The following is a 25,165-nucleotide window of genomic DNA, read 5'->3' on the forward strand; positions in this document are numbered from 1 at the left end:
ATAGGAATGTGGATACTAAGATGTGAGTTTGCCAAATACTAATATGTTGCCAAAAGCTTTAAAAAAATTTATTCCGATTCTTAATTCAATAATGGTAATCTAAATAATGCTTGCCGAACGCTGCCTATGTAATAATGTAAATTAAACAAGAAGCCAAGGGGCTCATGTCATATTCATAATCGATATATCGGTGATAGTTGACATTGCACATTAGATAATTATGTGTTGAAATTAGTGTCTTGTCTCCATCGCAAATAGGGCTCTTCGTCTTTTGTTTAATTGTTTGATTAATTGTTCTATTAGAAGAAAAAGAGGGAGGTATTTTCCATGGTTATAAAAGCCTCCAATCATTATGTATTATATAGTTTTTTTTTTTGATGGGTAAGCCAGGATAGGCAGACCCTACGAGATGTATTAAAATAGATAGAAAAGTACATCATGAAGAGCAAAGAGAAGAACCCCTAACACATGAAGGGGGATACAAGGACTCAAAAATGAGCCGAACTAAAACGAACATAAAATGTATTATATAGTCTTATTGAACCTTAAAGCTAAACCTCCTCACTTTCAATGTAAAGAAAAACAAAATGAGCGAACGCAAGGACTGTGAGCCTAGATGGTCGTGTCATGTTGATGTGCCCTTTAAACAATGACAGTCTAACATCACATATCAAATAATATATCGAATAATCATGTGTGGGGATTCATGTAGGGTTGGCAATTTCACCAGGAAAAGCGGGGATCCGCCCCGCTTGGGAGGGGTTTCCCCGATTTGAGGGGCGAAGGGGAAGGGAATTTAAAAAATTCCCCGGTGCGGGGAAGGGGAGGAGAAGGGGATGGAGTTCGCCCCGCCCCGCCCCGCCCCGCATTAATGCCATTTTTTTCTTGTATTTTTTTAAGTGTTTTTTTTTTGGGAAAACTACTAGAAACCCCTTGGATCAAAACATATCTACAAGATTCCCCCAAAATTTTTATAATTTTCACTAGTACAGTTTTGTCCTCGAAATAGCTTTTTATGTTTTCTTTTACCCATAATCCATTGGGCATTGTCCCTCATTATATTAGTTTATTACCCTTAGAAATCCCTAAAATCTCTCCATCGAACCATCACTGTAAGGCAACATTAAATTCTTTGAAAATCTCCCTCCCCCAAATAAAGGCAACATCTCTCTGATGAGTGATGAGATTTTATATGGTGTGCGCTCGTATAGTCCATTATTTTTCAAAAAGTAATGTATGTGCTACACCATAGGATGATCCAAACCGTCCATTTGATAGGCTACAATTTAAAAGTACTTTATAGGCCACACCATAGATCATCCAAACCGTCCATTTGATGGGCCACAACGTAAATAGATTGCGGCCCAAAAATCATTTCCATAGGATGATTGCAACCCTCTGATCTATAGAAGGTACCATAATATGCAATTCCTCTATAGATCAGAGGGTTGGGATTATCCTATGGAAATGATTTTTGGGCCACAACCTATTTACGTTGTGGCCCATCAAATGGACAGTTTGGATTATCCTACAATGTGCCCATCAAGTGGAAGGTTTGGATTATCCTATGCCTATGGTAGTATGGTGTGCCCATCAAATGGACGGTTTGGATCTTCCTATGGTGTGGCACGTACAGTACTTTTTGGCAAGTGGGATTGGGAATTAGGGATCTGCTAGGGACTATTGATCAATTAAATGAATCTGAGAGCAACCACCTCTGTCCCCATGTTAATAAAATGAATAAGACAAAATCTTAGCTTATGTGGGTTGTGTGGCTACTCTCACATGCAACAGCCAAGCCGCAACATGCCTGAAGTGATTGTCCCTAGCAAATCTTTAGTTTTAAACCTAACATTTAACAAAGTAAAGTGAGAAAGTAAAGTGATTGTCCCTGAAGGATGCGGGGCGGGGAAGGGGAGGGGATGGGGAGTAGATATTTCCCATGGGGAGGGGAGGGGGATTCCCCACGATCCCCGCAGTGGGGAGGGGAAGGGGAGGGAGAAAATTCCCCGAAGAGGGGAAGGAGTAGGGGAGCCCAACATCCGGCCCCGCCCCGCCTCGTTGCCAGCCCTAGATTCATGTCTTGTTTCTCACACAAGTGGCTCTCCACGCAAGTGGGGCTCTTTTTTGTTACTTGGTTTCTGTTAGGCCTAAAATCGGTAACAGATTCGGCAGTGACGTAAGAGCTGAGCTGGAGGACCCGAGGAACCGAAGTGAAGGAGCTGAGTCTGGCACAAGAGCACACTAGGTCAGATACGGCAATGAAGTAAGAGCTGAGCTGGAGGACCCGAGGAGCCGAAGTGAAGGAGCTGAGTCCTGCACAAGAGCACACGAGGTCAGAAGACCAACCCGGAGTCGTTGCTCCGGACGGGCCCTTCGACACTCAAGTCAGTATGAGGAGGAGTGCATAGCTAGATTTTTAGAGTGGTAGCTTAGAAGTTATTACGCTTTACTCTGAGCCTTGAGAGGCTTTTTATAGAGGGATACCTGGGGTGGTTGGATTACCTACCCCAGGACAGGTGTCAGACCTTTTGTGGGTTTAGGTTCACCCACTCTTAGGCAATTACCGAATTACCCCTGCGCAGCAGTTGGGTTTGTGGTGGGCCCTTCCGGGGCCACGTGTCGACAGCTCATTAGTTGCTGTTTTTCGTACCCCATCAGTTGCCCCCCAGTTCTCCAAGTCATTGTAGTGATTTGGGGAAGTGTGAGAAGTTGTATTCTTAAATGGTAGAATGAGCCGGTGTTCGGGATGGCTCGATGGAAAACCTGTCTGGCCAAGCCGTCTGCCCGGCCTGGGATGGCCGGAAGCGGAGCGGAAAATCTGTCCGGTCTGGAAAATCTGTCCGGCTAAGCCGTCTCTTCGGCCTGAGAAATCTGTTCGAAAAATCTGTTCGGCTAAGCCATCTGTCCGGCCTGGGAAATCTGTCCGGCTAAGCCGTCTGTCCGGCCTGGGGAATCTGTCCGGAATATCTGTCCAGGCAAGTCCTGTCTGGCTTAGGCCGGACTGATTTTTGTCTTCTAGTTCTGTCCGGCTTGGGCCGGACTGATTTTTGTCGTTTTGCCGACGCGTCATATCGTGTCCGGCATGAGCCAGACTGTTTTTTGTCGTCTAGCGGACGCGTCATATTCTGTCCGGCTTAGGTCGGGCAGATTTTTGTCGTCTAGCGGACGCGTCATATTCTGTTCGGCTTGGGCCGGACTGATTTTTGTTGTCTAGCGGACACGCCATATTCTGTCCTGCTTGAGCCGGACTGTTTTTTGTCGTCTTGCGGACGCGTCATATCCTGTCCGGCTTGGGCCGGGCAGTTTTTTGTCGTCTTGCGGACGCGTCATATCCTGTCCGGCTTGGGCCGGGCAAATTTTTTTGTCGTCTTGAGGACGCATCAAATCCTGTTTGGCTTGGGCCAGGCAGTTTTTTTGTCGTCTTGCGGACGCGTCATATCCTGTCCGGCTTGGGCCGGGCAGATTTTTTTTATCGTCTAGCGGACGCGCCATATTCTGTTCGGCTTGGGCCGGACTGTTTTTGTGTCCGGTTTGGACCGGACACAATTACTCATAAGGTATCCCACGCTCAAGCAGTTTAAATAACCGACCGTTTTCCGCTTGTATTGCACGCGCGTTTTCCGCCTCGGGACGTGACCTCTTCATTAATGAGGAACACGTGGCACCATGTAAGGGCTTTCGAAGCGTGTGCCTTTCATTAATGCAAACCGCCTTAAGCCAATGTCTATAAAAGGAGGTTTTAACTTTTCACATTTCACTTTTACTCACTTGCTTTCTCTCATTTTCTTTTTTTTTTCTTGCTCTGGCTGTTCGGCTCTGATAGCCCGGGGTTGTGGTCGTCCACGAGTTAGGAGCCATTCTCTTCAGGCCGGTAATCTTTCTTTTAGTGTATCTATTTGATTTCTTTCAGCGTTCTTTATGTCCAGTAGTGCTTCAAGTTCTGAGTCTGGTTCTAGGTCTGATTCAGGGGAGTTCGGGTCCTCTAGTAGTTCGACATCTAGCTCGTCGGAGAGGACTCGAACTAGTCCGACCAGGATTCCCGGCCCCTATATGGCGAGTCCTGACGTTAGCGTAGAGGTCATAGATAGTGGGGACGAGGTGATTTTGGATTTGAATAATACTCCGCCCCCAACGGATAGTTACTTCCGAGCAGAGGCGAGCGTTGGTAGCGACGCCGCTGAAGCGTCCACAACATTCCTCCCGGGCCGGGCCGTTGAGCTCATAGCTAGGGCCAGGATGGACGCCAATCCCCAATACAACGTTCAGGCTCTTTACGAGGAGAATATCCTTGATGAATCCAGGCTGAGTGACATTAGGGATAGGTACTGTATTCCCCAAAGGTTTGGGTTGAGGGCCGCGATAGAGGGAGATAGGGCTTGCAACGACAGCTCCGACGTCTGTATATACGACGAGTCGTTAAGGGCCGGGCTCAGGTTCCCTCTGCATCCATTCTTCATCGCGGTCCTTCAATATTACGGGCTGGCTCCGGCTCAGGTTGGGCCGAACTCATGGAGGACGCTGATCGGGTTTATATACCTCGTCCAGGGCCGGCTTCAAAGAAGTTTGTCTGTGCCGTTGTTCCGCATGTGTGCGCACTTGAAGAGGCATAAGGACGGGGGTTGGATTTACATTAGCCATCGTCCTGAGGTGAAAATGATCACTGGCATTCCATCCTCCATACATCTATGGAAGAACAGGTTCTTTTATGTCGAGGACAGAGAGCCTTCTGAGCCCTGGCCGGTTCCTCTAAAATGGGATACCCTAGACACACTTGTGCTGAGCCGCAAGCCACTCCTTGAGGGCGAGGATATGGAAACGTTCGCCTTAGTCTGTGAGGAGTTGCACCGGGAGGGCCTCATTCATTGTGCGGAATTCTCTGGGGAAGAGGTTCTGGTCAGGCTTGGCATTAGTACTGTGACCCCGGCACGTATGTGGCTAGTCTTGCTTTTAAACTCTTTTTCCTCCTTTTTGCTCCTGACCGGTTTTTGTTCGTCCATGTTGACTTTCAGAGATGTAGACGCAGTCCAAGTTGGAGAAGGTGAGGCAAGGAGCTAAGGAAAGCCCCAGAGATCTCGAGTCCTGCTCCGACCCAGGACGCAGCGTCCTCCAGGGGCAAGCCCTCAGTGAAGCTGGTCGGTGGTTACGGCCGAGGAGCGGGGTCTTCCAAGTCAGGGGGAGCATCCACCGGAGTCCGCCCTGCCCAGGCGAAGTCTAAGGATAATGTTTTTCGGCCCAACTGGGCCGTTCAGAAGAGCGACATCGGCCTGGGTGAGAGCCGGGTAGCCATGGAGATCGTCACCAAGGGTCTCCTGAATCAGGACAAGCTCCAGGTTCTAAACGAACCTCCAGCTGCGGCCGACGAGGCCATCTTCTCTTCACTCTATCAGGTATTTTTTTTAACTCTCGGTAATCATTTATTTGTGCTCGCCTGCAGATCGGACTGTATTATAATGACTTTTGTGAGAAGAGCCGGAAGTTTTCTGAGGCAATCACTAAGTCCGAGGAGGAGTGTGGCCAACTGATGCAGGAGGCAGCCGAGCTCCAAAGGTCCATCGGGGAGAGGGACGCGGAGATACAACGGTTCAAAGATGATATGGCCACCCAGAAGCAGAAGGCCGCCGAAGCCCTTAATACACAGAGGGAAAGAGCCCGGGAGAGGTAGACAGCGGCCGTTGAGGAGGCCGTGCAGAAGAAAGAGGACGAACTTATTAGTTTGTCCACTGAATCCTACAAGCTGGGATTCATGGATTGCCTTGAGCAGGTCAAGGGATCCAACTCGGCTGTCATCTTGACGGGCCTTGTCCTTCCCGATCCGTCTGTGGTCGGCGACGACGAGCAGGGCACCACAGCAGCAGCAGAGGTCCCGGGGGCACATCCCTCACGGGGTGGCGGTCACGGGGTGTCTTGAGCTCCCCATTTTCCCCTCTTGGGCACGGCTTCCTGATTCTTTTTGTAATGGCCCTTGGAGGCCCTAATTTTTGTAATGGCCCATCGAGGCCCTACTTTTTGTAATGGCCCTTCGAGGCCCTACTTTTTGTAATGGCCCTTCGAGGCCCTACTTTTTCATGAATAGAAGTTACATTTCGCTGTCCACTGTTTTCGCTCATGTCTGCCTTTGGCTAATTATTGATTAACTCAACCCTGTGGGCCAGTAATACTTGTAAAACAGTTCGTTTCCGAGCAGAACGGTACTTTGAGCAGGCATCCAAGTTTTTGTTGACCCCGGTCTTTGTAGAGACGAACCGGGGTGAACCAAGCAGTGAGTACCCACATTCTGGTGAACTGGGTTTCCGAGTGGGTTTGGTTTTTCTGCCCGGGCCTTTTCCTGACCAGGAGTGCGCTCCCGGTCTTTGCGAAGACGAGCTGGGGCGAACCAAGCAGCGAGTACCCAAGTTTTAGTGAACTGGGTTTCTAAGTAGGTTTGGGTTTTCTGTGCGGGCCCGTTCCCGACCAGGAGTGCGCTCTCGGTCTTTGTGGAGACGACCCGAGGCGAACCAAGCAGCGAGTACCCAAGTTTTAGTGAACTGGGTTTCTGAGTAGGTTTGGTTTTTCTGCGCGGGCTCGTTCCCGACCAGGAGTGCGCTCCCGGTCTTTGTGGAGACGAGCCGGGGCGAACCAAGCAGTGAGTGCCCAAGTTTTAGTGAACTGGGTTTCTGAGATGGTTTGGTTTTTCTGCGTGGGCCCGTTCCCGACCAGGAGTGTGCTCCCGATCTTTGTGGAGACGAGCCGGGACGAACCAAGCAGCGAGTACCCAAGTTTTAGTGAATTGGGTTTCTGAGATGGTTTGGTTTTTGTGCGCGGGCCCGTTCCCGACCAGGAGTGCGCTCTCGGTCTTTGTGGAGACGAGCCGGGGCGAACCAAGTAGCGAGTACCCAAGTTTTAGTGAACTGGGTTTCTGAGATGGTTTGGTTTTTGTGCGCGGGCCTGTTCCCGACCAGGAGTACGCTCCCGGTCTTTGTGGAGACGAGCCGGGGCGAACCAAGCAGCGAGTACCCAAGTTTTAGTGAATTGGGTTTCTGAGATGGTTTGGTTTTTGTGCGCGGGCCCGTTCCCGACCAGGAGTGCGGTCCCGGTCTTTGTGAAGACAAGCCGGGGCGAACCAAGCGGTGAGTACACAAGTTTTAGTGAACTGGGTTTCTGAGATGGTTTGGTTTTTCTTCGCGGGCCCGTTCCCGACCAGGAGTGCGCTCCCGGTCTTTGTGGAGACGAGCCGGGGCGAACCAAGCAGCGGCATGATCTGAGGAACTCGGAACTTTGCAAAGAAGCAGTAGCCTTTTTTCATTATCCACACAAGCGTAACTACAATGGCATCCGCTTTTGTGTCGGGCGGCAGGCTATTGATAGTATTTTCTGAGGTCTTCGGCGGGTTCAGTCACCTGGGCTTCGTCTCTCAGATCAAGTAGGTCAATCGGCAACGATTCCGATGCATTTTTGCCTTTGAGTGCCATGGCATAGCACTCCCTGGACTGTGGTTGATCTCCTCTGACCTCACCCACGCCATTTGGTGTTATAAACTTCATCTTCTGGTGATATGCTGAGGCTACGGCGCGGATGAGGTTCTAGCCGGGTCATCCCAAGATAGCGTTGTAGACCGAGGTGGCCCTCACTACCAAGAAGTTGACTATCGCGAAGGCTTGACAGGGCAGCTCCCCGACGAGGACTGGGAGTTCAATCTGCCCTTCTACTTTCACGATCTCTCCAGAGAAACCGAACAGGTCGGAGTTTGCTGGCCTCAACCGGTCGTCTCCTATCATCATTTGCTTAAAAACATGATAATATAGGATATCGGCTGAACTTCCGTTGTCGACAAGGATTTTCTTCAGCTCCCAGTTTGCGACGAGCATGGTTATTACCAGTGCGTCGTAGTGAGGTAGTATCAAGTTGTCGAGATCTGCATCTGAAAAGGCGATTTCGTTCTCCGTCTTCATCTTTTTACCGCACGTGTGCACGGCATTGACTCGGCGCGCGTAGGCTTTTCGAGCGGCGGATGATGTGCCCTCAGCGGCCGGTCCGCCCATAATCGTGTTGATGACCCCCTTTGGCTTGGATCGGCGTGCCTCTGGTCGTGGACTGGATGGCGGGGGAGATTGATCCCGCGCAGGGGGCGGCTGTGACCGTCGAGGGCTTTGGCCCTAGGGACTCTTCTCTCTGCGCTGTCTTCTGTGGCCGTCATCTTTGACATACTTTTTCAAGTATTCCCGGCCAATGAGCAGCTCAATTTCTTCCTTGAGCTGCCAGCACTCGTCTGTGTCATGCCCGTGGTCCCTGTGGAACCGACAATACTTCGACTTGTCTCTCTTATTTCCCTTGGAGATCATTTTGGTCGGCCACCTTACGAATTCTTCTCCTCTGATCGCGGCCAGTATGTGTCTCCGGAAGGTGTTAAGAGGGGTAAAGTTTTCTTCCCTCTTCTGGGGGACCTCTCTCTTCTGGGAGCCTTATCATCCCTACGCTGCTTGGTAGGGTTCTTTTCTTCAAAGGTTCTCCTCCGGTTTGAGTCTAAGGCCGCTAGAGTCCCCTCCACGGCTATATATTCCTCAGCCCCTGCCATCAGATCCGCCAGTGAGTGCGGGTTCTGGCGAGCAACTGATCGGTGGAAATCGTTGGATTTGGCACCTGCGAGGAGCGCATTCATGGCGGCTGATGGATCCAAATTCGGCACTTGAAGAGCCTCTCTGTTGAAACGGCTGACGAATGTCTTCAGAGGTTCGTTATCCTCCTGCCGCAAGGCCATCAAGGATGCTGTTGTTTTTCTTGGCCTCCGGCTGCTCATAAAATGGTGGACCAGGTCGTCTCTAAAGTCCTCAAAGTTGCTGATGGAGTTTGGCTTGATCCTTGTGTACCAGTCCCGGGCCGCGCCCGTCAGTGTGGTCGGGAATGCTCTGCAGAGGAATCCGTCAGAGGCGCCGTGGAGGAGCATCATAGTCCTGAACGTCTCCAGGTGGTCCACAGGGTCGGTGGTTTCGTCATATTGCGGAACCGTCAGCATTTTGAACCCTCTGGGTGCTGGCGCGTTCATAACATTATCGATGAACGGAGGTTTACTTGAGTACATCTTCACAGCGGGCCGGCCTTGATCCTTTGCCAGCTCTTCTATACGGTGGTCTATATCTTCTATCCTTCGCAACATTGGGTCAGCCCTCCGGTCTGCTCGGCCCAACGACTTATTTTTCTCTACTGAGGGGCTCGCGGCGGAGCCGGAGTGACTTTCCGGACTCCTTCGATGATGCCGGGATTTTTCCCGCGGCGCTCGGTCTTCCTTGGCTTGGTGCTTCTGCGCGGAGCAAGATCATGACCTCTGGCGGTGGCGAGGCTCTGTATGGGCCTGCCTGGTTCTGGAATGATGGACTCGCCTTGTGGAGTGGTGGGTCCAGTCTTCACTAGGGCGCGCTGGCTCTCCCCTGTGGGCACTTGACCTTTCCTGTACAGGTCGTGGGGCCTCTGGGGGATGCTGGGGAGGCACTTGGATCAGATGTTGGTATTGATCGACAAGAGCAGTCATCTGTTGGAAGAGAGCTTGCACTTGATCCGGAGTGGGAGTGGGATTGAGGTGTTCTGAATGAGTCGGGCTCTGCTCTGCTGTTGCAGAGGGAGCTACTACCTGCGAGGCGATTCGGTCACTTCGAACCCCGCGATGTACTACAGCTTGGGTAGTTCGTGTAGTTGGTACCCGAACACTCTTCCGCCCTGCCATTTTGTATAGGGGATTCGAACAGCTTTTAGTTCTGAGTCCCATGGATGACTCCAATCTGTTAGGCCTAAAATCGGTAACAAATATGCAAGTGACGTAAGAGCTGAGCTGGAGGACCCCAGGAGCCAAAGTGAAGGAGCTGAGTCCAGCACAAGAGCACACGAGGTCAGATACGGCAGTGATGTAAGAGCTGAGCTGGAGGATCCGAGGAGCCGAAGTGAAGGAGCTGAGTCCTGCACAAGAGCACACGAGGTTAGAAGACCAACCCGGAGTCGTTGATCCAGACGGGCCCTTCGACACTCAAGTCAGTATGAGCAGGAGCGCAGAGCCAGATTTTTAGAGTGGTAGCTTAGAAGTTATTACGCTTTACTCTGAGCCTTGAGAGGCTTTTTATAGAGGGAGACCTGGGGTGGTTGGATTACCTACCCCAGGACAGGTGTCGGACCTTTTGTGGGTTTAGGTTCACCCACTCTTAGGCAATTACCGAATTACCCCTGCGCAGCAGTTGGGTTTGTGGTGGGCCCTTCCCGGGTCACATGTCGACAGCTCATTAGTTGCTGTTTTTCGTACCCCATCAGTTTCTTCATTTGAAGAAAAAGAGGAGGGTTTTATCCTAGCAGGACTAGTATGTACATAGAGAGAGAGAGAGAGAGAGGGGATGGATAACCTAAGTTATATAAGGTAGGTTATACCTAGTTTACCATGTGCATAGTGGGACAACCTGCTTAGCAAGTTCAATTCCCAGCGTTTGTCATAAAATGATAAACTTGATAACCCTTTTCAGTTATGTCACTCCCATCTTTATTCTAAGGAATGCTAGCTAGAGAAGCGAGGACAAACACAACATTCTCAAAACAATAAATATGCAATAGGGGGTGTGACTTGGGCTGGGCTCAATCCATAGCCCATGGGTTCAACCCAATTTTCAGTTGGGTTGACTTGGGTTAAGGTTCTAAAAAGCCAGCCCGATTAAATTTTGGGTTGGATACGGTTGAGGCCTTGGGCAACCCTGTACTGACCCTCATCACATCTCCTAATTTTATTGTCATATCAAAATCTTAGGGTCATGGCCTTTTTTTTTTCTGCCCCAGGCCAACCCAAACCCAATTCATTCCAACCAACCCGACCCAGTCGAGAGATTTAAAGCGGGTTAGCTTAGGGTTGACACTTCTCGACCCTAGTAAGACGTCTCTAGTATAAAAGAGTAGTCATACTCATACACACTAGAGGGGCTGTCCCACGTAGAAAGAAGGGGATGAATATATGACTTCCCTTCTCCATTCCAAGAACTGACTAAAAGAAAACCAAAGTCAACTGGTGGTTGCGTTCGTAAGTTCGTAACCTAGAAAGAATGAAAGAATAAATGCTACCTACAATTTTAGTAGTACATTAATAGATGTATATAGAAAATAATATCCGCACACTCCTCTTTTTTATAATTGCGCCCCTCAGCATTACATTTCTAACCAGAAACGAATAGGCATATCGAACACTCCAGAGTCCAGATCAATGCTGACGATCAAATCTGGTCCCACATACGTGCAATCAGAACCGTTCATCTGATAGAGCATCATGAGATAACTCACCTTATCTTCCACCCATGCGAAAATTCTTCTTTTTTCAGATAAAATACAAACTGCAAAAAACGAGACATTATATGTGCACTCCTTTGTTTTGATATGTTCACTCCTTTCTTTTGAAAATTCCCCACAAGATAATAAAACAGAGAAGCCCATTGCAGTGAAACAGAGACAACACACTAAAAAAACCGCCAAAATAAGTGGAAAAACAAAACTCAACAAACTGAAAAACAGCTCTCCACCTCAATTTTCCAAGGAAAAATCAGCCACAGTCCCGAATTTTGATATTTCCTGGTCGACCCATGAACAGAGTTGGAATGAACAAACAAGGAATACGGAATAGGGAAAGTGAGGTAATCCAATTACAATCAATCGAAGGCTTTGTGGGTTTGAGGCTTCTTAATTTTGGTGCAACACCCACATAGAGGTGGGAAAAATTTGCCTATAATTCGTTTTAAAATTTGGCCTCTGATTGGGATCCATCGAGGGGGAATTGGAATGGGGAGCTTGGATTTGGGTGTTGGAAATGAGTGGGTCTTGGCCATCGAGAAAGAGTGAGGAAGCTCTGTGTCGGCAAATGCTTGTTTAAATACACTCTTTGGCCGTGTTCGCGGAATATACGCGTTCGCAACGTGTGTATAAATTTGAGCTCTTCAAGTTGTAGGATTAAAAGGGGAGTAAACTTGGGGAACAAGAAAGGAATCTCTCTCTCTCTCTCTCTTGCTTCGAAAACCCCTACATGTTTTTTGATGAGCCACCCTCTTGCTCTTTCTCTTTCTCTCTCTCTCTCTCTTGCTTCGAAAAACCCCTACATGTGTTTTTGATGAGCCACCCACTCCTACCTCTCTCTCTCTCTCTCTCTCTCTCTCTCCGAAAACCCCCCACATGTTTTTTGATGAGCCAGTGAGCCACCCACTAAGAAGTATATTCTCACCTTCTCTCTCTAAGGAGTATATTCTCTACTCTCTCTCTCTTGCTTTGGCTCTGTTTGGTTGCCGGGTTTTTTTTTTTTTGGAGAAAAAAATCCGAGATTGGTGGGAAAAAAAAGTCCTAGAAGCATCCCGGTAAAATAAAAATCCGATGTTTGGTTGACCGGACTATGGTGGGAAAAAATGATGTATTTTTTATGAGCCACCCACGAAGAAGTCTATTCTCTCCCTCTCTCTTGCTTTGAAAACCCTTTCTCACTCTCTCTCTCTCTCTCTCTCTCTCTCTCTCTCGCTTTGAAAATCCCTACATGTTTTTTGATGAGCCACCAACTAAGAAGTAGGGCTGCAACTCGGGTCGGGCGGGTCGGGTCGGGTTTTTTTCCAGAAAAGCCACGATTCCCAAACCCGGCCCTACCCATGATAAATCTCGAGTCGGGTCGGGTTTTTTTTACCTTGAAGCAATTTTTTAAGGAAAACTCTTGTTTGGCAAGGCAACTCAACTCATAGAAGTAGAAAAACTCAAGCATGGCAAACTCTTTAATGCATTAACTAATAACTAGTCCAAAGAAAATAAATTGATGCATTACCAAATGAAAATGATTATACTCATATGAGATAAACAACAAACTATTTAGTGCATTAACTATTTAGTTGAAACTTGAAACCCTAGAGTTAAAGGGGAGAAACGAAAAGAAGATGAAAAGAATCCCTATGATTGCTTGCGTGCGTGCGTGAGTTTTACTTTTAACTTTTCACTTTTAAAGTAACAAAGTTTTAGAAGAAATAAAATGCGTACTATAACTTAAGTAACTCGGGTCGTGTCAGGTTAGGCCCCTTGAAACCCTGCTCGACCCGAGATTCATGCGGGCTTTTGGATCGTAGACCCGGCTCGGCCTGAAACCCGAGAAACATGAACCCAACCCAAGCTATTTTCAGGTTGGGTCGATGCAGGTCGGGTAAAACCCGACCCAAGTTGCAGCCCTACTAAGAAGTCTATTATCTCTCTCTCTCTCTCTCTCTCATTTTGAAAAGCCCTTTTTTTTATGAGCAACCCACTAAGAATAGGGTTTTTCATTCGGTTTTAACCGAACCGAATGAGCCGAAATTAACTAATCGAAAAAAATTCGGTTAGCTAAATCACACAACCGAAACCGTAACCGTAGCCGAAATGCATAAGAACCGAACCTAACCGAAACCGAATTATGAGTTCGGTTGATCGGTTAGATCGGTTAAAACCGAATTTGAACTTTGTTCTCTTGTGCAAAGGCAAAAACTAGAAAAAAGTAGGAAGATGGGGGAGGGGGGGGGGGGGGGTGGCGGTGGGGGAATGAAAAAATTACAGAAACTGGAATTTGTTGAACATATTCAATACCTGAAATTTAAAGCAAGAGAAATCCGGCACCGATTTGTTGATCAAATTCGTTGAAAGATTCCCCGTTGAACAGATTCACTACCCTAATCACAACGAGAGCCAAGGATTCAAATCCTCAAAACCCTAAACTCAAAGAGAACAAAGGGTTATTATGTGGTTGCCACTTGCCGTGGTACTCGTCGGAAATGAGGATCGCGGTTGCGGTTGCGGTTGCAGTATACCCCTTCTCTCTGGAGTCTCTGGTCCTCAAAACCCTAAACAGCTAAACCCAGACAAAAGAATGTGAGAGGAGGAGAATAAGAAGAGATAGGGTTAGACTGGTTAGTGTAAAATGAAAATAGAAAAGTAAAAACTAAATTCACACTGTTTTTTTACTCGGGACAGCCCAAGACAACTTTTAGTTTTTACTAGTTTAGTGGAGGCTGTCCCATGTTAAAAAAGGGGTGAATATATCATTTTCCTTTATAATTTGGGGAATTCTTTACTGAAGGGAGCCCTTGCAAAAAAGAGGTGAAAAGGCTCTCTTATTGGCTACACATCACCATCATGCATTAATAACTGCTGAAAAGTCAAACATGATGGTGATGTGCAGCCAATGGGAGAGCCCTTTTACCTCTTTTTTGCAAGGGCTCCCTTCAATTTAGACTTCCTCTTATAATTTTTAGCCTTGGAAGTGGTGATTTCAAATTTCGAATTTACCCCTCCTTGTGAGACATGCCTGCTGAAACTTGAAACGTGTCTCAGCACTCATCAAAGTCAATCGTTTAAAAAGCATGATGTTTTGAAGTGACACTGCAAAATGGGGTGGAAATATCATTTCCACGTCCATAAAAAAGTACAAACGCGATTTCCAAACACTTCTCCCCACTATTCAAACGCACGTTCTGTACTTCGAGTATTTTTTTTTTTTTTGGGTGACGATAAATTGGCACCGCTTGGTCCGCTTGTAGTAATAACCCAAATTCGGTTTTTTTCGGATAAACCGAATTTGCGTTAGACGAAACCGACACTAAAACCGAGAACCGAATTTGGGTTAGACTGGAAACCAAAACCGAACCGAATGGCTAAAAACCCGACCCAAAATAACCGACCGAAATCGGTTCAGTCGGTTATTTCGGTTAACACCGAATAATGAACAGCCCTAACTAAGAAGTATATTTCTCTCATGGGAAGAGAGAGAAAAAAGGAGGAAACTAAAAGGCCCACTAAGAAGTATATTTCTCTCACGGGAAGAGAGAAAAAAAAAAGAAGGAAACTAAAAGGGGGGGGGACTATTTCTTGTGATGTGGTAAGAAGGTGTTTTCACTTTTAACACCCAGCCCCCCACACATTTTAGGATTCTTGTTCTAATAGTAAAAGTCGGATTTAGTAGATGGGACCAGTGAATATGGATGTACATCTCAGCCGTTCCAGGGTTGGATGTTTCGATCAAGGGCTGAAAATTACGTACATGCCTGTTACTGGACTGTACCAGATCTTGGGATTGACGATCAAATGATCTAGATCAATGACGGGGTCAGGGCTATAGAAGACAAGTATTACCCAAAAGGCTGATCATCCTAAGAATGGTAGGAGATCAAGATGCCACCATGATCGACGACCCTTGTCGATTCCATTATAGGTGGCCGGTTTGGATCATCAAAGTGGTGGACCCCTCCTATAACTAATATCTTTTTCTTTTTAAGAAGTTCCCAAAATGTAGAGTGCTAGACGCCTAGACCTATTAAGAAAGGAAAGGGACTGTCGATATCAATTCTTGGTCATTTTAAAATAGACACTATGCTAAAAGACTGAAAGAGAAAGCAGACTATTGTAACTTTTTTTTTGGCTCGGTAAGACTATGGTAACTTATGTAAGCTATATATAAATTATGAGATTTTATACTGTGTAAGCCCGTTAGTCGGAGGGCTAGGATTATCCTATGGAAATGCTTTTTCGGGCACAACCTATTTACATTGTGGCCCAGACAGTTTGGATTATCATATGGTGTGGCTCCTACTGTAATTTTTGAAAAATATTGGACAGTACCGGCTTACACCGTATAAAACTCAATAAACTATCATGGCTGTTACATTATATTTTTTTATAATGATTGGGATTATGGGATAAAGATTTAAACACGGCTTGGAGAGAGAGAGAGAGAGAGCTGGCTCTGTTCACTTGTTTTCCCAGGAAAGAAAAAGAAAAGGTTTCCCAAGAAACTGACGTGGCAGAAGGAAAAGAAATCCCGAGAAACTGTGCCGGAAAAGGTTTCCCGTGCCTGTTCACGGGAGCAGGAAAAGGTTTCCCGGAAACTGCTTGCCCATCTGTTTTCACTTGTTTTCCTGGGAAAGCAAATCTCATCAAAATAGTGGGAAATAGTTTCTCACACTTGTGAGAAAAGACTCTTTTCCACGTCATTTGTGGGATTTTTCATGTCATTTTTGACATTTTCCACCTAATCCTATTAGTTTCTCGGGAAAACAAGTGAACACCACTATTTTAGCTTTCTTGGGAAAAAAGAGGGATTTTATTTCTCGAGAACGCAAGTAAAAAAATAGAGAGAGAGTTTATTGGATGCCTATACATGTGTAAAGGTAAAGGGTCAAGAGAGAGAGGAGCAAAGATGAAATTTCCTCAATAATGGAGTTTCTTTTTTTAGGAGAGATTTGGGGCGGAAAAGAGTCTTCGTTTTCTATTTACAGGAAGGGTTGGCTATCAAATGAGAGGAAGTAGCATAAAAATGAAATAAAAATCAAAGATGAAACTTTCTCTTTCTAAAGAGAGAAGGGACGAAATGAAATGGAGAATCATTTGGGTAAAAATGTGAGAAATTACTTGGGACTAATGAAAACGGGTTTGTTTTTATTAGATCCATGGAAGGAAGGAATGAAATGTCAAGAATCTTGATAAGAAAGTTAGGACGACCCAGACGAAAAACAGAAAACAAAAAGTGGAACTTCCTCCGAGTAGAGAAACCACATGCAATGAAAATAGGGAAACCTTGGGTGAATTAAGGGCACGTTTGGATACACCTTGGATTTGGATTTGAAGTTTGAATTTGGACTTTTAAATTCAAATCTGGCGTTTGGCAAGTGTTGTTGACATTCGGATTTGGATTTGAGGCAAATCCGCGTTAATTTCAAATTATTTTTAGTATAAAATTTTTATTTACTAATTCATTTTGAGAGAGGTTATTTATAAATCCAAATCTGACCTATAAGGGGTAAAAATGGCCAAAATATCCTTATGTCGTGGAAAATGACTAAACTACCCCCATGACATAAAAATGATCAAAATATACCAGATCAGATAAAAATGACCGGAATACTTGTGTCAAGGAAAATTCCCGAAATACCTCTTTATCGTGTGAAAATGACCAAAATACGCCAAAATTGTGGAGAATGACTAAAATACCCTTATGACATAAAAATGATCAACATACCCCATATCGGGTAAATATGACCAAAATGCCTCTATTCATGAAAAATGACAAATACCACATAACATTAAAAAATGATCAAAATACCTCATACTGGTAAAAATGACAAAAATACCCCCAAGTTGTGGAAATGACTAAAATAACCCTATGGTATAAAAATGTTAAAATGATAAAAAATATCTCATTGGATTTGCATCGGCCATATTTTTGTCAACATAATTCCAGCAAAGCACATAAATGCCACTTAGTTATTTTACACAATATATGTTGCCATTGTAATATAGGGTCAATCCCCACACAGACTACTACTACATGGCAACTTTTATTTAGAAGGCTATCTTTCAAAACATTGAACTTCCGTCTTTGCCCTCATGGCCGCTGTCCAAGCTCATCTGTTCTCACGGGAGAGTGTATCCTAGAAAGAAAAACACCACATAAAAACCAATTAGAACCTAAGCATTTTCTAAACTCTCTAATGGTTTACTGTTTAACAAAGTTTCTTTAGAGAGTGTGTTTGGATTGCCGAAATCAGGCTCTGGAATCGGGATCTGATTCCAATTCTGCTTAAATCTGGCATTTGGTGAAAAAGAGCAGAATCAAAGGGGCGCAACTGACACTGCATAAAAAAATGCCAGAATCTGTTTCCTGACCCAAGAGGTGGTAATCTGATTCTGCCTTAATTGGAATGAAATTTTCAAAAGAATTTTTTTAATTAAAATTTCATTTTTTTTCTCATTCCTTCTGAGGAAGGATTGAATATGATGTCAATTCTGATTCCTCATTCAAGCAATCCAAACACAGCGTTAATGTATGAATGTTCTAGTGTGAATCTGCAACACACTAATGTTTGTTGTCACAATCTGAAACGAACAGGGCCTATGCAAATCTACACAATCACCAGATTACTAAGGCACTGTTTATTTGAGATTAAGACAACCGATTGTGAGTGCCAAACCGATTATTGGACTCAAATTTATGTTCGGTTGTCATAATCTTAAACAAACAGGGCCTAAACAAAGGTAATTTCTAGTGCAACATGATAGGATATTTTCTAATCTTACTTCCACATTTCTTCCCAACCGGCCTGTTCTTAATATTGCAACGCTTTGGAACAGTGATCGCGATCGCCGGGTTGATTCCTGCTTGCTTTGCGAGTGGCGATAAGAAAACTGCACACAGGCACTTGGGTGAGTTTGCCAGCAATGCCGATACCCTCGAGCAACAAGCCGGCAGGACATTGGCCTTGAGATTCCCGGCAGCTCCCAAGCAAGGGCTCAAGCTCGTAGCCGCGGTATTGATCGGCGTTTTCCCACACTCACCAGCCGCGTTTGTTCCCCGAATGTAAGCTTGTGAAGCAAGCAAAAAGATGATCATGGTTGATAGAGAGGTAGTCAATTTGGGGGCCATATATCTCTAACAAGCACTACAAAAGGTTAAGTTGAAGTTGCACACACATGATCTTCTTACACAGGAGCATGCGTATATATAATTGTATGGTGCATAAGTAAAGAGTGAGGTGGAAAGACTACTAAGAGGAAGTAATGATGCTAGTTTAAGTGGGGTGGTTGAGGAACGCGTCATGGTGTCTGTGTTGGTGCGCCAAGAAATTTCAACCATTGATGATTCGACCACTTTGATATGTGGATAAATAAGTAGGCCATTTGCGGCTGTGAGATGCTTTTTCTTCTATTTTCATTGTGAGTGCTCTGTGACGTTACCAAATTTGGTTTCACATTGAAACCCAATTGAAGCTAAGAGAACATTTATCGATTTTGGGACTACCAAAGACGGCGATTTGAGCCAATCTCGATTGTATATGTGGCATGTATATGATGATCAAAGCCACTAATCTTGTGTGTCAGGATTGAATTGGGCATGATCCAAAAATATCATTGAATGGATATCCTAATTAACCATTCATTCTCTTACCTACAAATAGTCAATTAAAACAAAAATCTCCAGGCTAGCATTATACTTCTGCAGTGTCTACAGTTTGTCCCTATCTGGGACAAAAACTAGGGTTGCAACTCGGGTTGGGTTGAAACCAACCCGAACCCTAAATTCGTCAACCCCAACCCGACCCGACTCTCAACCTAATGAAGTTTAACCTGACCCAACCCGAAAAATTAATATCCCAACCCGAACCCAACCTAAATTCCCAATTCGGGCCGGGTTGGGTCAGGCTGACCCAGGCTACGGTGATATCTTTCTCCTTCAGGTTTTTATGTTCTAAAAAAAGCTGAAAAATGAAAAAAAAAGTACTGTTTTAAAAATGTCAGGTTTTGATGCGGGTCGGGTCACCCCGAACCCGACCCAACTCAACCCGACCTGTGATTTTTTCGGGTTGAACCCGGCACGAGGTGCACCCCTAACAAAACAAGAACTCAACCATTATAAAACAAGTCAACTCAAATTAGGGGTGTTCAAGTTTTGAGAATATGGGTTGAGATTTTACTATAAAATTGGCTCGATTTAAATTCATTTTTTAGTAAAAGCTTAAGCTGGCCCGACCCAAATTGCACCCTAACTCAGCGAGTCTATGACTAACATGGTCAATTCTTTGTTAACTTGGGTGAGTGAAAAGATTTTTTAATTGACATGATAGGCCAAAATTTAAACTCAGATTAGAACTCTGCCAATATAAACCAAGTGGGGCAAATCAATATCCATATTGCATATCTGGGAGCGACAAAAGGGTTTGGATCTGGAGCACATTTAGTATCTTTGGTGTAAAATCTTTCTACTCTCAAATTGCAGATGCCTTGCAGTCTTCGCATCCATCCAAGGTATGAGCATTCCAGTCCTCTTAGAGTTTGTACGTTTGGGCGGACAGCCTTTTAGGATAAGATTCTAACGGTGGATCACCTCTACGCCAAATGTGGATTATTGACTATTGCCCATTATGTGTGGGGTTTGGTGACTCGGCCGATTGTTTGCTACTTCTTTTATGAATGAGGTATGAAGTCCGTTATTAGATAAGTGTGGGATGTCCTAAGTTTTCACCCGCCAGTTGGTAGAACTTTTGGATTGTTGATTGTGAGTGCCTTGGCCCTCCAAAGGCAAAATCTATAGAGAGAGCTGTAATGTTAGATGCGATATGAATTTTTTATAAAGAGAGATGCATGGTTGTTCATGAACCAAGCCAAAGGATTACTATTTGCATATATTCACAAAGATCATCTCCATTGTTATTTCTTGGGTGAGGGGGCTCTCTCCTTTTAAGATCTATTCCACCATTGAACTCAAGAGATATGGTTAAAGTCCTAAGAGATGGTCTGGTTACCCTAATTTGCACTCCTACCAAGATCGAGATGGTCGAAAATACAAAGGAAGGAAGAGCAATCAAAAGATGAAATACATAAAGATCAAAGTTGAAGATTATCAAGAATCTCGAGGGTCTTCATGTGAACTTCGTCTTTGGCAAGTCAATCTGCCTTGCTGTTAGCCGAGTAATGAACCTGCTGAAACCAAAGCCCCTCCACATGATTATGAATCTCATCAATCAACTCTGCAAATCTCCAAAGATGAGAATGACTACGATCCATCCTTGTAAAGACATTTTGGAAAAGCAAGAAATTTTAGAAAAAAAATTCTAAAATATCAAGGGCGATTTCACTGCTAAAAAGCAGTGAAATCGTACGGGTGATTTTTTTAACCCCTGATTTGATTTTTTTAACCCCTGATTTTTTTTTCGCCTTTAGTCTAGAATGAGTTGTCGAAATATCCAGAACCCCTTATTTGGCATAAAATAGCCAAAAAAACTATGCCTAACTGGACACGGCATGGTCGATGTTCTACTCCATTATGGCCTCATCAGGGACTTCCGGTCTATGAGGGACCGCCCTTGGTATTTGATCCAACAGCAGCCCACTCTTTTTAATACGAGAAGCTTCTTTATTAGGAACTTGCAGAAGGTCGTAGAAACATGAAAAGCTTTTGCTACTCTAGACTTTTCAAGACTCTGTCTCTTACATAAGTTTTTTAAAGACCATATAATTAAATGTATCTCGCCCCAAGTTTATTTTAAACCTTATAAATATAAAGTTTCCCTTAACTACTATTTACCTTAATTATAAATGTGAATTTCTTTATAGTTGTTAAACATCTTATACAAATAAATTCCTCTAAAGCTATTAAATCCTTTATAGATGTAAATTTCTTTTTACCTATTATATACATTACATTTTTTTAAATCTCTAGCTTTGTTTTCGCCTCAAAAAATGCACTAAATAGCACGAATTTTTCTCAAGAATAATTTTTCATCTTGTGCCATTTTCTCGTAAGATCTTTTAAATGGTGAATATATTATTAAGGAAGAATAAAGAGCCCTCAACGGAGAAGGTCAGAGAAAAAACAAAGAAGGCAAATGAAACAACTAAAGAAAATTGCCCATACGGGTGTTGGCTCTTCAGCATAAGTCACGGGTTTGCTCCCCGGAGACTTATGATCACCACCCGGGATTACCTGATGCGCGTGGTTTATGGGCGATTGCGCGCATCCGTAGGGAATAGTCCTACTTCCAAAGGGGATGGGGACACCTATGTTGAAAAAGAAAAAAAAAAAAAAAAGAAAAAAAAAAACTCAACTAAAGAAAAGAACAGCATAGAATAATATTATTAAGGAGAAAGCTTGTCGAGGATCACGACACTCAATCTATCAACATCATTATGGGATAAAGGATCAACCTCCTCATTTACCCATCTCCACTATTTTCTTGTAATATAAAATATGTAGGGACTTGCTAGGGACTTTCATGGAAAGCCATTTCATGAGATCTAGAACAGCCACCTCAGATGAATTGAATGAATAGGACAAAAAGAAGAAGAAGTGAGCCTATGCTGCTGCACACTTGTCTAAAAGTGAGCTGCGAAATTGCCTAGCAAATCAATAATTTGTAACTCCAATATTTTAATAAAATGTTATTACATATACTCTTAAATTTATCCAGCCGAGCCACCTCATAAACGAGTCGCGCCGAGCTTTAAAGCTTGGATTATGTTTGTTTATCAGAAATGAAAGTTTGGCCGAGTAGTTAAGGCGTTGGATTTAGAGGGGACTTGGGTTCAAATCCCACATATGTATGTTTTTATCATTCTTGAGATGAGCCGAGCTTAAGCCGAGCCGAGCTTAAGCTTGGTTCGTTCCACTTAACGAGCCTTTCCGACCCTAAGCCGAGCTTTCTACAATATTTCAAGCCGAGCCGAGCCGAACACGAGCTTTCATAAAAACTAAACGAGCCGAGCCCGAACACCCCAAAGCTCGGCTCCGCTCTGCTCATTTACTTACCCATCAATATATTATAAATAAAGTAAAGCAAGTATAATAATTCTAAAGAATAAAGGCAAGAGAGAATAATAAAAACAACAAGGTAGCAAACGAATATAAAAATAATCATCTTCTTTAAAACAACAAAGATACACAAAGGTACCAAGCTGAAATCCATTCGTTTCATTTCAAGAGAGATATAGAAAGAGATGGGAAAGAATCGAACTATTGGGATTGGCATGGACTATTCGCCGAGCAGCAAATCGGCACTTTGCTGGGCCGTTGATAATCTTGTGGACGGCGGGGATCGTATCATCATAATCCACGTGCAGTCTAGCAAATCTGAACATCCTCAGAAGAAGCTATGGGAAGATACGGGATCACGTCTCTGCCCTTTCTCTATGCCTTTATATTTTCCAAATTCATATTTTTTCAGCGTTTTCTTTTGTTTTTTTTTTGAAATGTGGGTGTTTTTTCTTTGTCTTTCCAGCTTTGGTTCCTCTTGAAGAATTTAAAGAAGTGAACATATCAAAGCAGTATGGACTCACTCCTGATCCACAAGTTTTAGATATTCTGGATACAGTGTCAAGAACAAAACAGGTATCATCTTTCTCTGTCTCAATTTTATTATAACTTCAACTATTTTAGAGATTTTATATGATGTGTGGCCGTATAAACCTGTATTTTTCAAAAAGTACGGTACGGACCCACATCATAAGATGATCCAAACCGTCCATTCGTTGGGCCACAATCTAAATACAGCCCACACCATCAGATGATCCAAATCGTCTTGTTCCCCAAAAATCATTTCGATAGGATGATCCTAACCTCCGATCTATAGAGGGACTATAGAGGCTGGACTTTTACGTTGTGGCCCAACAAATGGACGGTTTGGATCATCTTTTGATGTGGGCCATACTGTACTTTTCGAAAAAATACAGGTTTATACGGCCACACGTTATATAAAATTTTCAACTATTTAAATGGATCCGGTGTAAAGACTATAGACCATAGTTCTGTGTATTATATCTGCCAAACTGCCAATCCATCTGGTGATCCGAGACATTGGACTGTCGTCTGAAGTGGGTTTCTGATCTCAGATCTCAAGGAGATCGAGTGGAGGGCCAGTAGATGATAATGATAATGATACACTGAATAATTGTGTATACTCGATAATCCTAGCAAAATTTCCTTCTCTTATATTTGTTTTCATTGATGGATTTGGAAAAGGTGACGGTGGTATCAAAGATCTAATGGGGTGATCCAAGGGAGAAACTCTGTGATGCCGTTGAGGATCTGAAGCTAGACTCTCTTGTGCTTGGAAGTAGAGGTCTTGGGAAGATTAAAAGGTTTGTACACCAGTATAAGCTCTATTTCCCTATCCTTTGTTTCTTTTCCTTGGGAAATACACTGTATAGAGGGCATAAGTAAGGTGAGGTCTAACCAATTATGTGATCCAATCGTTCATCTACTGGGCCCCAGTATTGGTAGACCATGCCTCATAATGCCTAAGGTAGAAACATTACAACCATTTGATTTACAGCGGGCCCCACTATGGATGGAATTGCTTATGTATTTACTAAGGAAATAAATGCGCCCTGCCATATAACAGCTCTTTTTTTGTTTCTAAAACCACATGAAAGGTTGGTCCTTCATTGTTAGAGAAATGGGTAAGTTGTTAATTACTGCTTGCATCGAATATACACCAGATTTCGGTGTAAATTATTTCATACTATCAATACTCCTTTCTTATCAGTTTTATTTAATGCAGGGTTTTGCTTGGAAGTGTAAGCAACTACATCGTGACACATGCCACCTGTCCTGTAACAGTTGTAAAGGGGACGCCCATTTCCAAACCCTAATTTCTTCTATGCAAGAAATGCCGAGTGGGATGTGTGGAAGCTTTTCTTATGTGTCCCGTATGTCGCTTAATATTGGGTGTATACACCACTTCTTTTGTGTGTTTTATGGATTTTTTTTTTTCAATGGTAGTGTTTTATATATATGGCTTCTTATTCATATTTAGTTTAATAATGGGTGTCGGCACGCCTTTTGTGTCCTTTATGGCTTGTTAATATCTTTCAACAATTTTGTGCAATTATTGTAGTGATTAGAAAAAGACAAGCGTGATCCGCAACCGTAATTCCTTCAGTAGATGAACACATTTTGGCTGATTTATAATTATTTTTTTTAAGATGGCAAACAAATAATACTAATAAAAAAGAGAGGGCCCGAGATGGACCACACCCAAAGGAACATGGAACATGGAACAAGGACAAGAAAACATAAAGAAAGAATAAAATACAATATCACAGAGAGAGAGAGATAATCAAACCACTCCATCTCCGACCGCTCAACCCCACCCCTAGCCAGAGCATCCGCCTCCTCATTAACAAATTGCCGCACATGATTAAGAACCAAAGATGAACCCGAAAATAGATCATCCATTTCATCAAACAAATGTGAAAATCTCCACGGGGGTGGTGTCTTACCCTTCAACCATCGAATCACGTTGAGTGAATCACCTGCCACGAAAATACTATCCAACATTTCTCTATTTAACCTCATCATACTGTTAAGATATGTGAGATCCACCGTTGGATTAGGTGTAGATCTCACCGTTAGATCTTCTTGAGGGAGATTAGGCAAATTGGTTAATGAGGCAACCCACTAGAATAGGCGGCTAGATTTAATTAGTAAGTAGATTAGATTAGAATATTCCATCATTATCTCTTTCCATTGTCTGCTTGATCTCTTTCTATGTTTATCATGTATGTGCTCAATATAAGCACACCTTGAGCTCTATTGTAAATCAATCCAAGAATTAGTGAAATCTTAGAATTTTGTCATGGTATCAGAGCCAGCGATCCCCTTGGCCTGAGCAAAACCCTAGCAATTCCGTTC

The 25,165-nt window shown here is 44.0% G+C and overlaps 1 protein-coding gene and 1 pseudogene across 2 annotated transcripts; one reads left to right on the plus strand and one right to left on the minus strand.

The window, feature by feature from the left end:
- Positions 1 to 17,155: 17,155 nt before the first annotated feature.
- LOC143863631 (Bifunctional inhibitor/lipid-transfer protein/seed storage 2S albumin superfamily protein) lies at positions 17,156 to 18,464 on the minus strand. Its single transcript, XM_077374356.1, has 2 exons — positions 18,058 to 18,464; positions 17,156 to 17,411 (listed from the first exon to the last, which is right to left on the minus strand). Exons 1-2 carry the CDS (start codon positions 18,401 to 18,403, stop codon positions 17,395 to 17,397), a joined length of 363 nt encoding a protein of 120 aa, XP_077230471.1. The 5' UTR covers positions 18,404 to 18,464; the 3' UTR covers positions 17,156 to 17,394.
- A 3,875-nt stretch (positions 18,465 to 22,339) lies between these two features.
- LOC143863753 (universal stress protein PHOS34-like) lies at positions 22,340 to 24,267 on the plus strand (annotated as a pseudogene). Its single transcript, XR_013240967.1, has 4 exons — positions 22,340 to 22,645; positions 22,752 to 22,861; positions 23,492 to 23,610; positions 24,033 to 24,267. The product of XR_013240967.1 is annotated as a universal stress protein PHOS34-like (transcript).
- The last annotated feature ends 898 nt before the right edge of the window (positions 24,268 to 25,165 follow it).

This window comes from Tasmannia lanceolata, unplaced genomic scaffold (genome assembly GCF_043159265.1).
Source record: "Tasmannia lanceolata isolate RefF3 unplaced genomic scaffold, GAP_Taslan_0.1 ptg000044l, whole genome shotgun sequence".
In the NCBI taxonomy this organism is placed as follows: domain Eukaryota; kingdom Viridiplantae; phylum Streptophyta; class Magnoliopsida; order Canellales; family Winteraceae; genus Tasmannia; species Tasmannia lanceolata.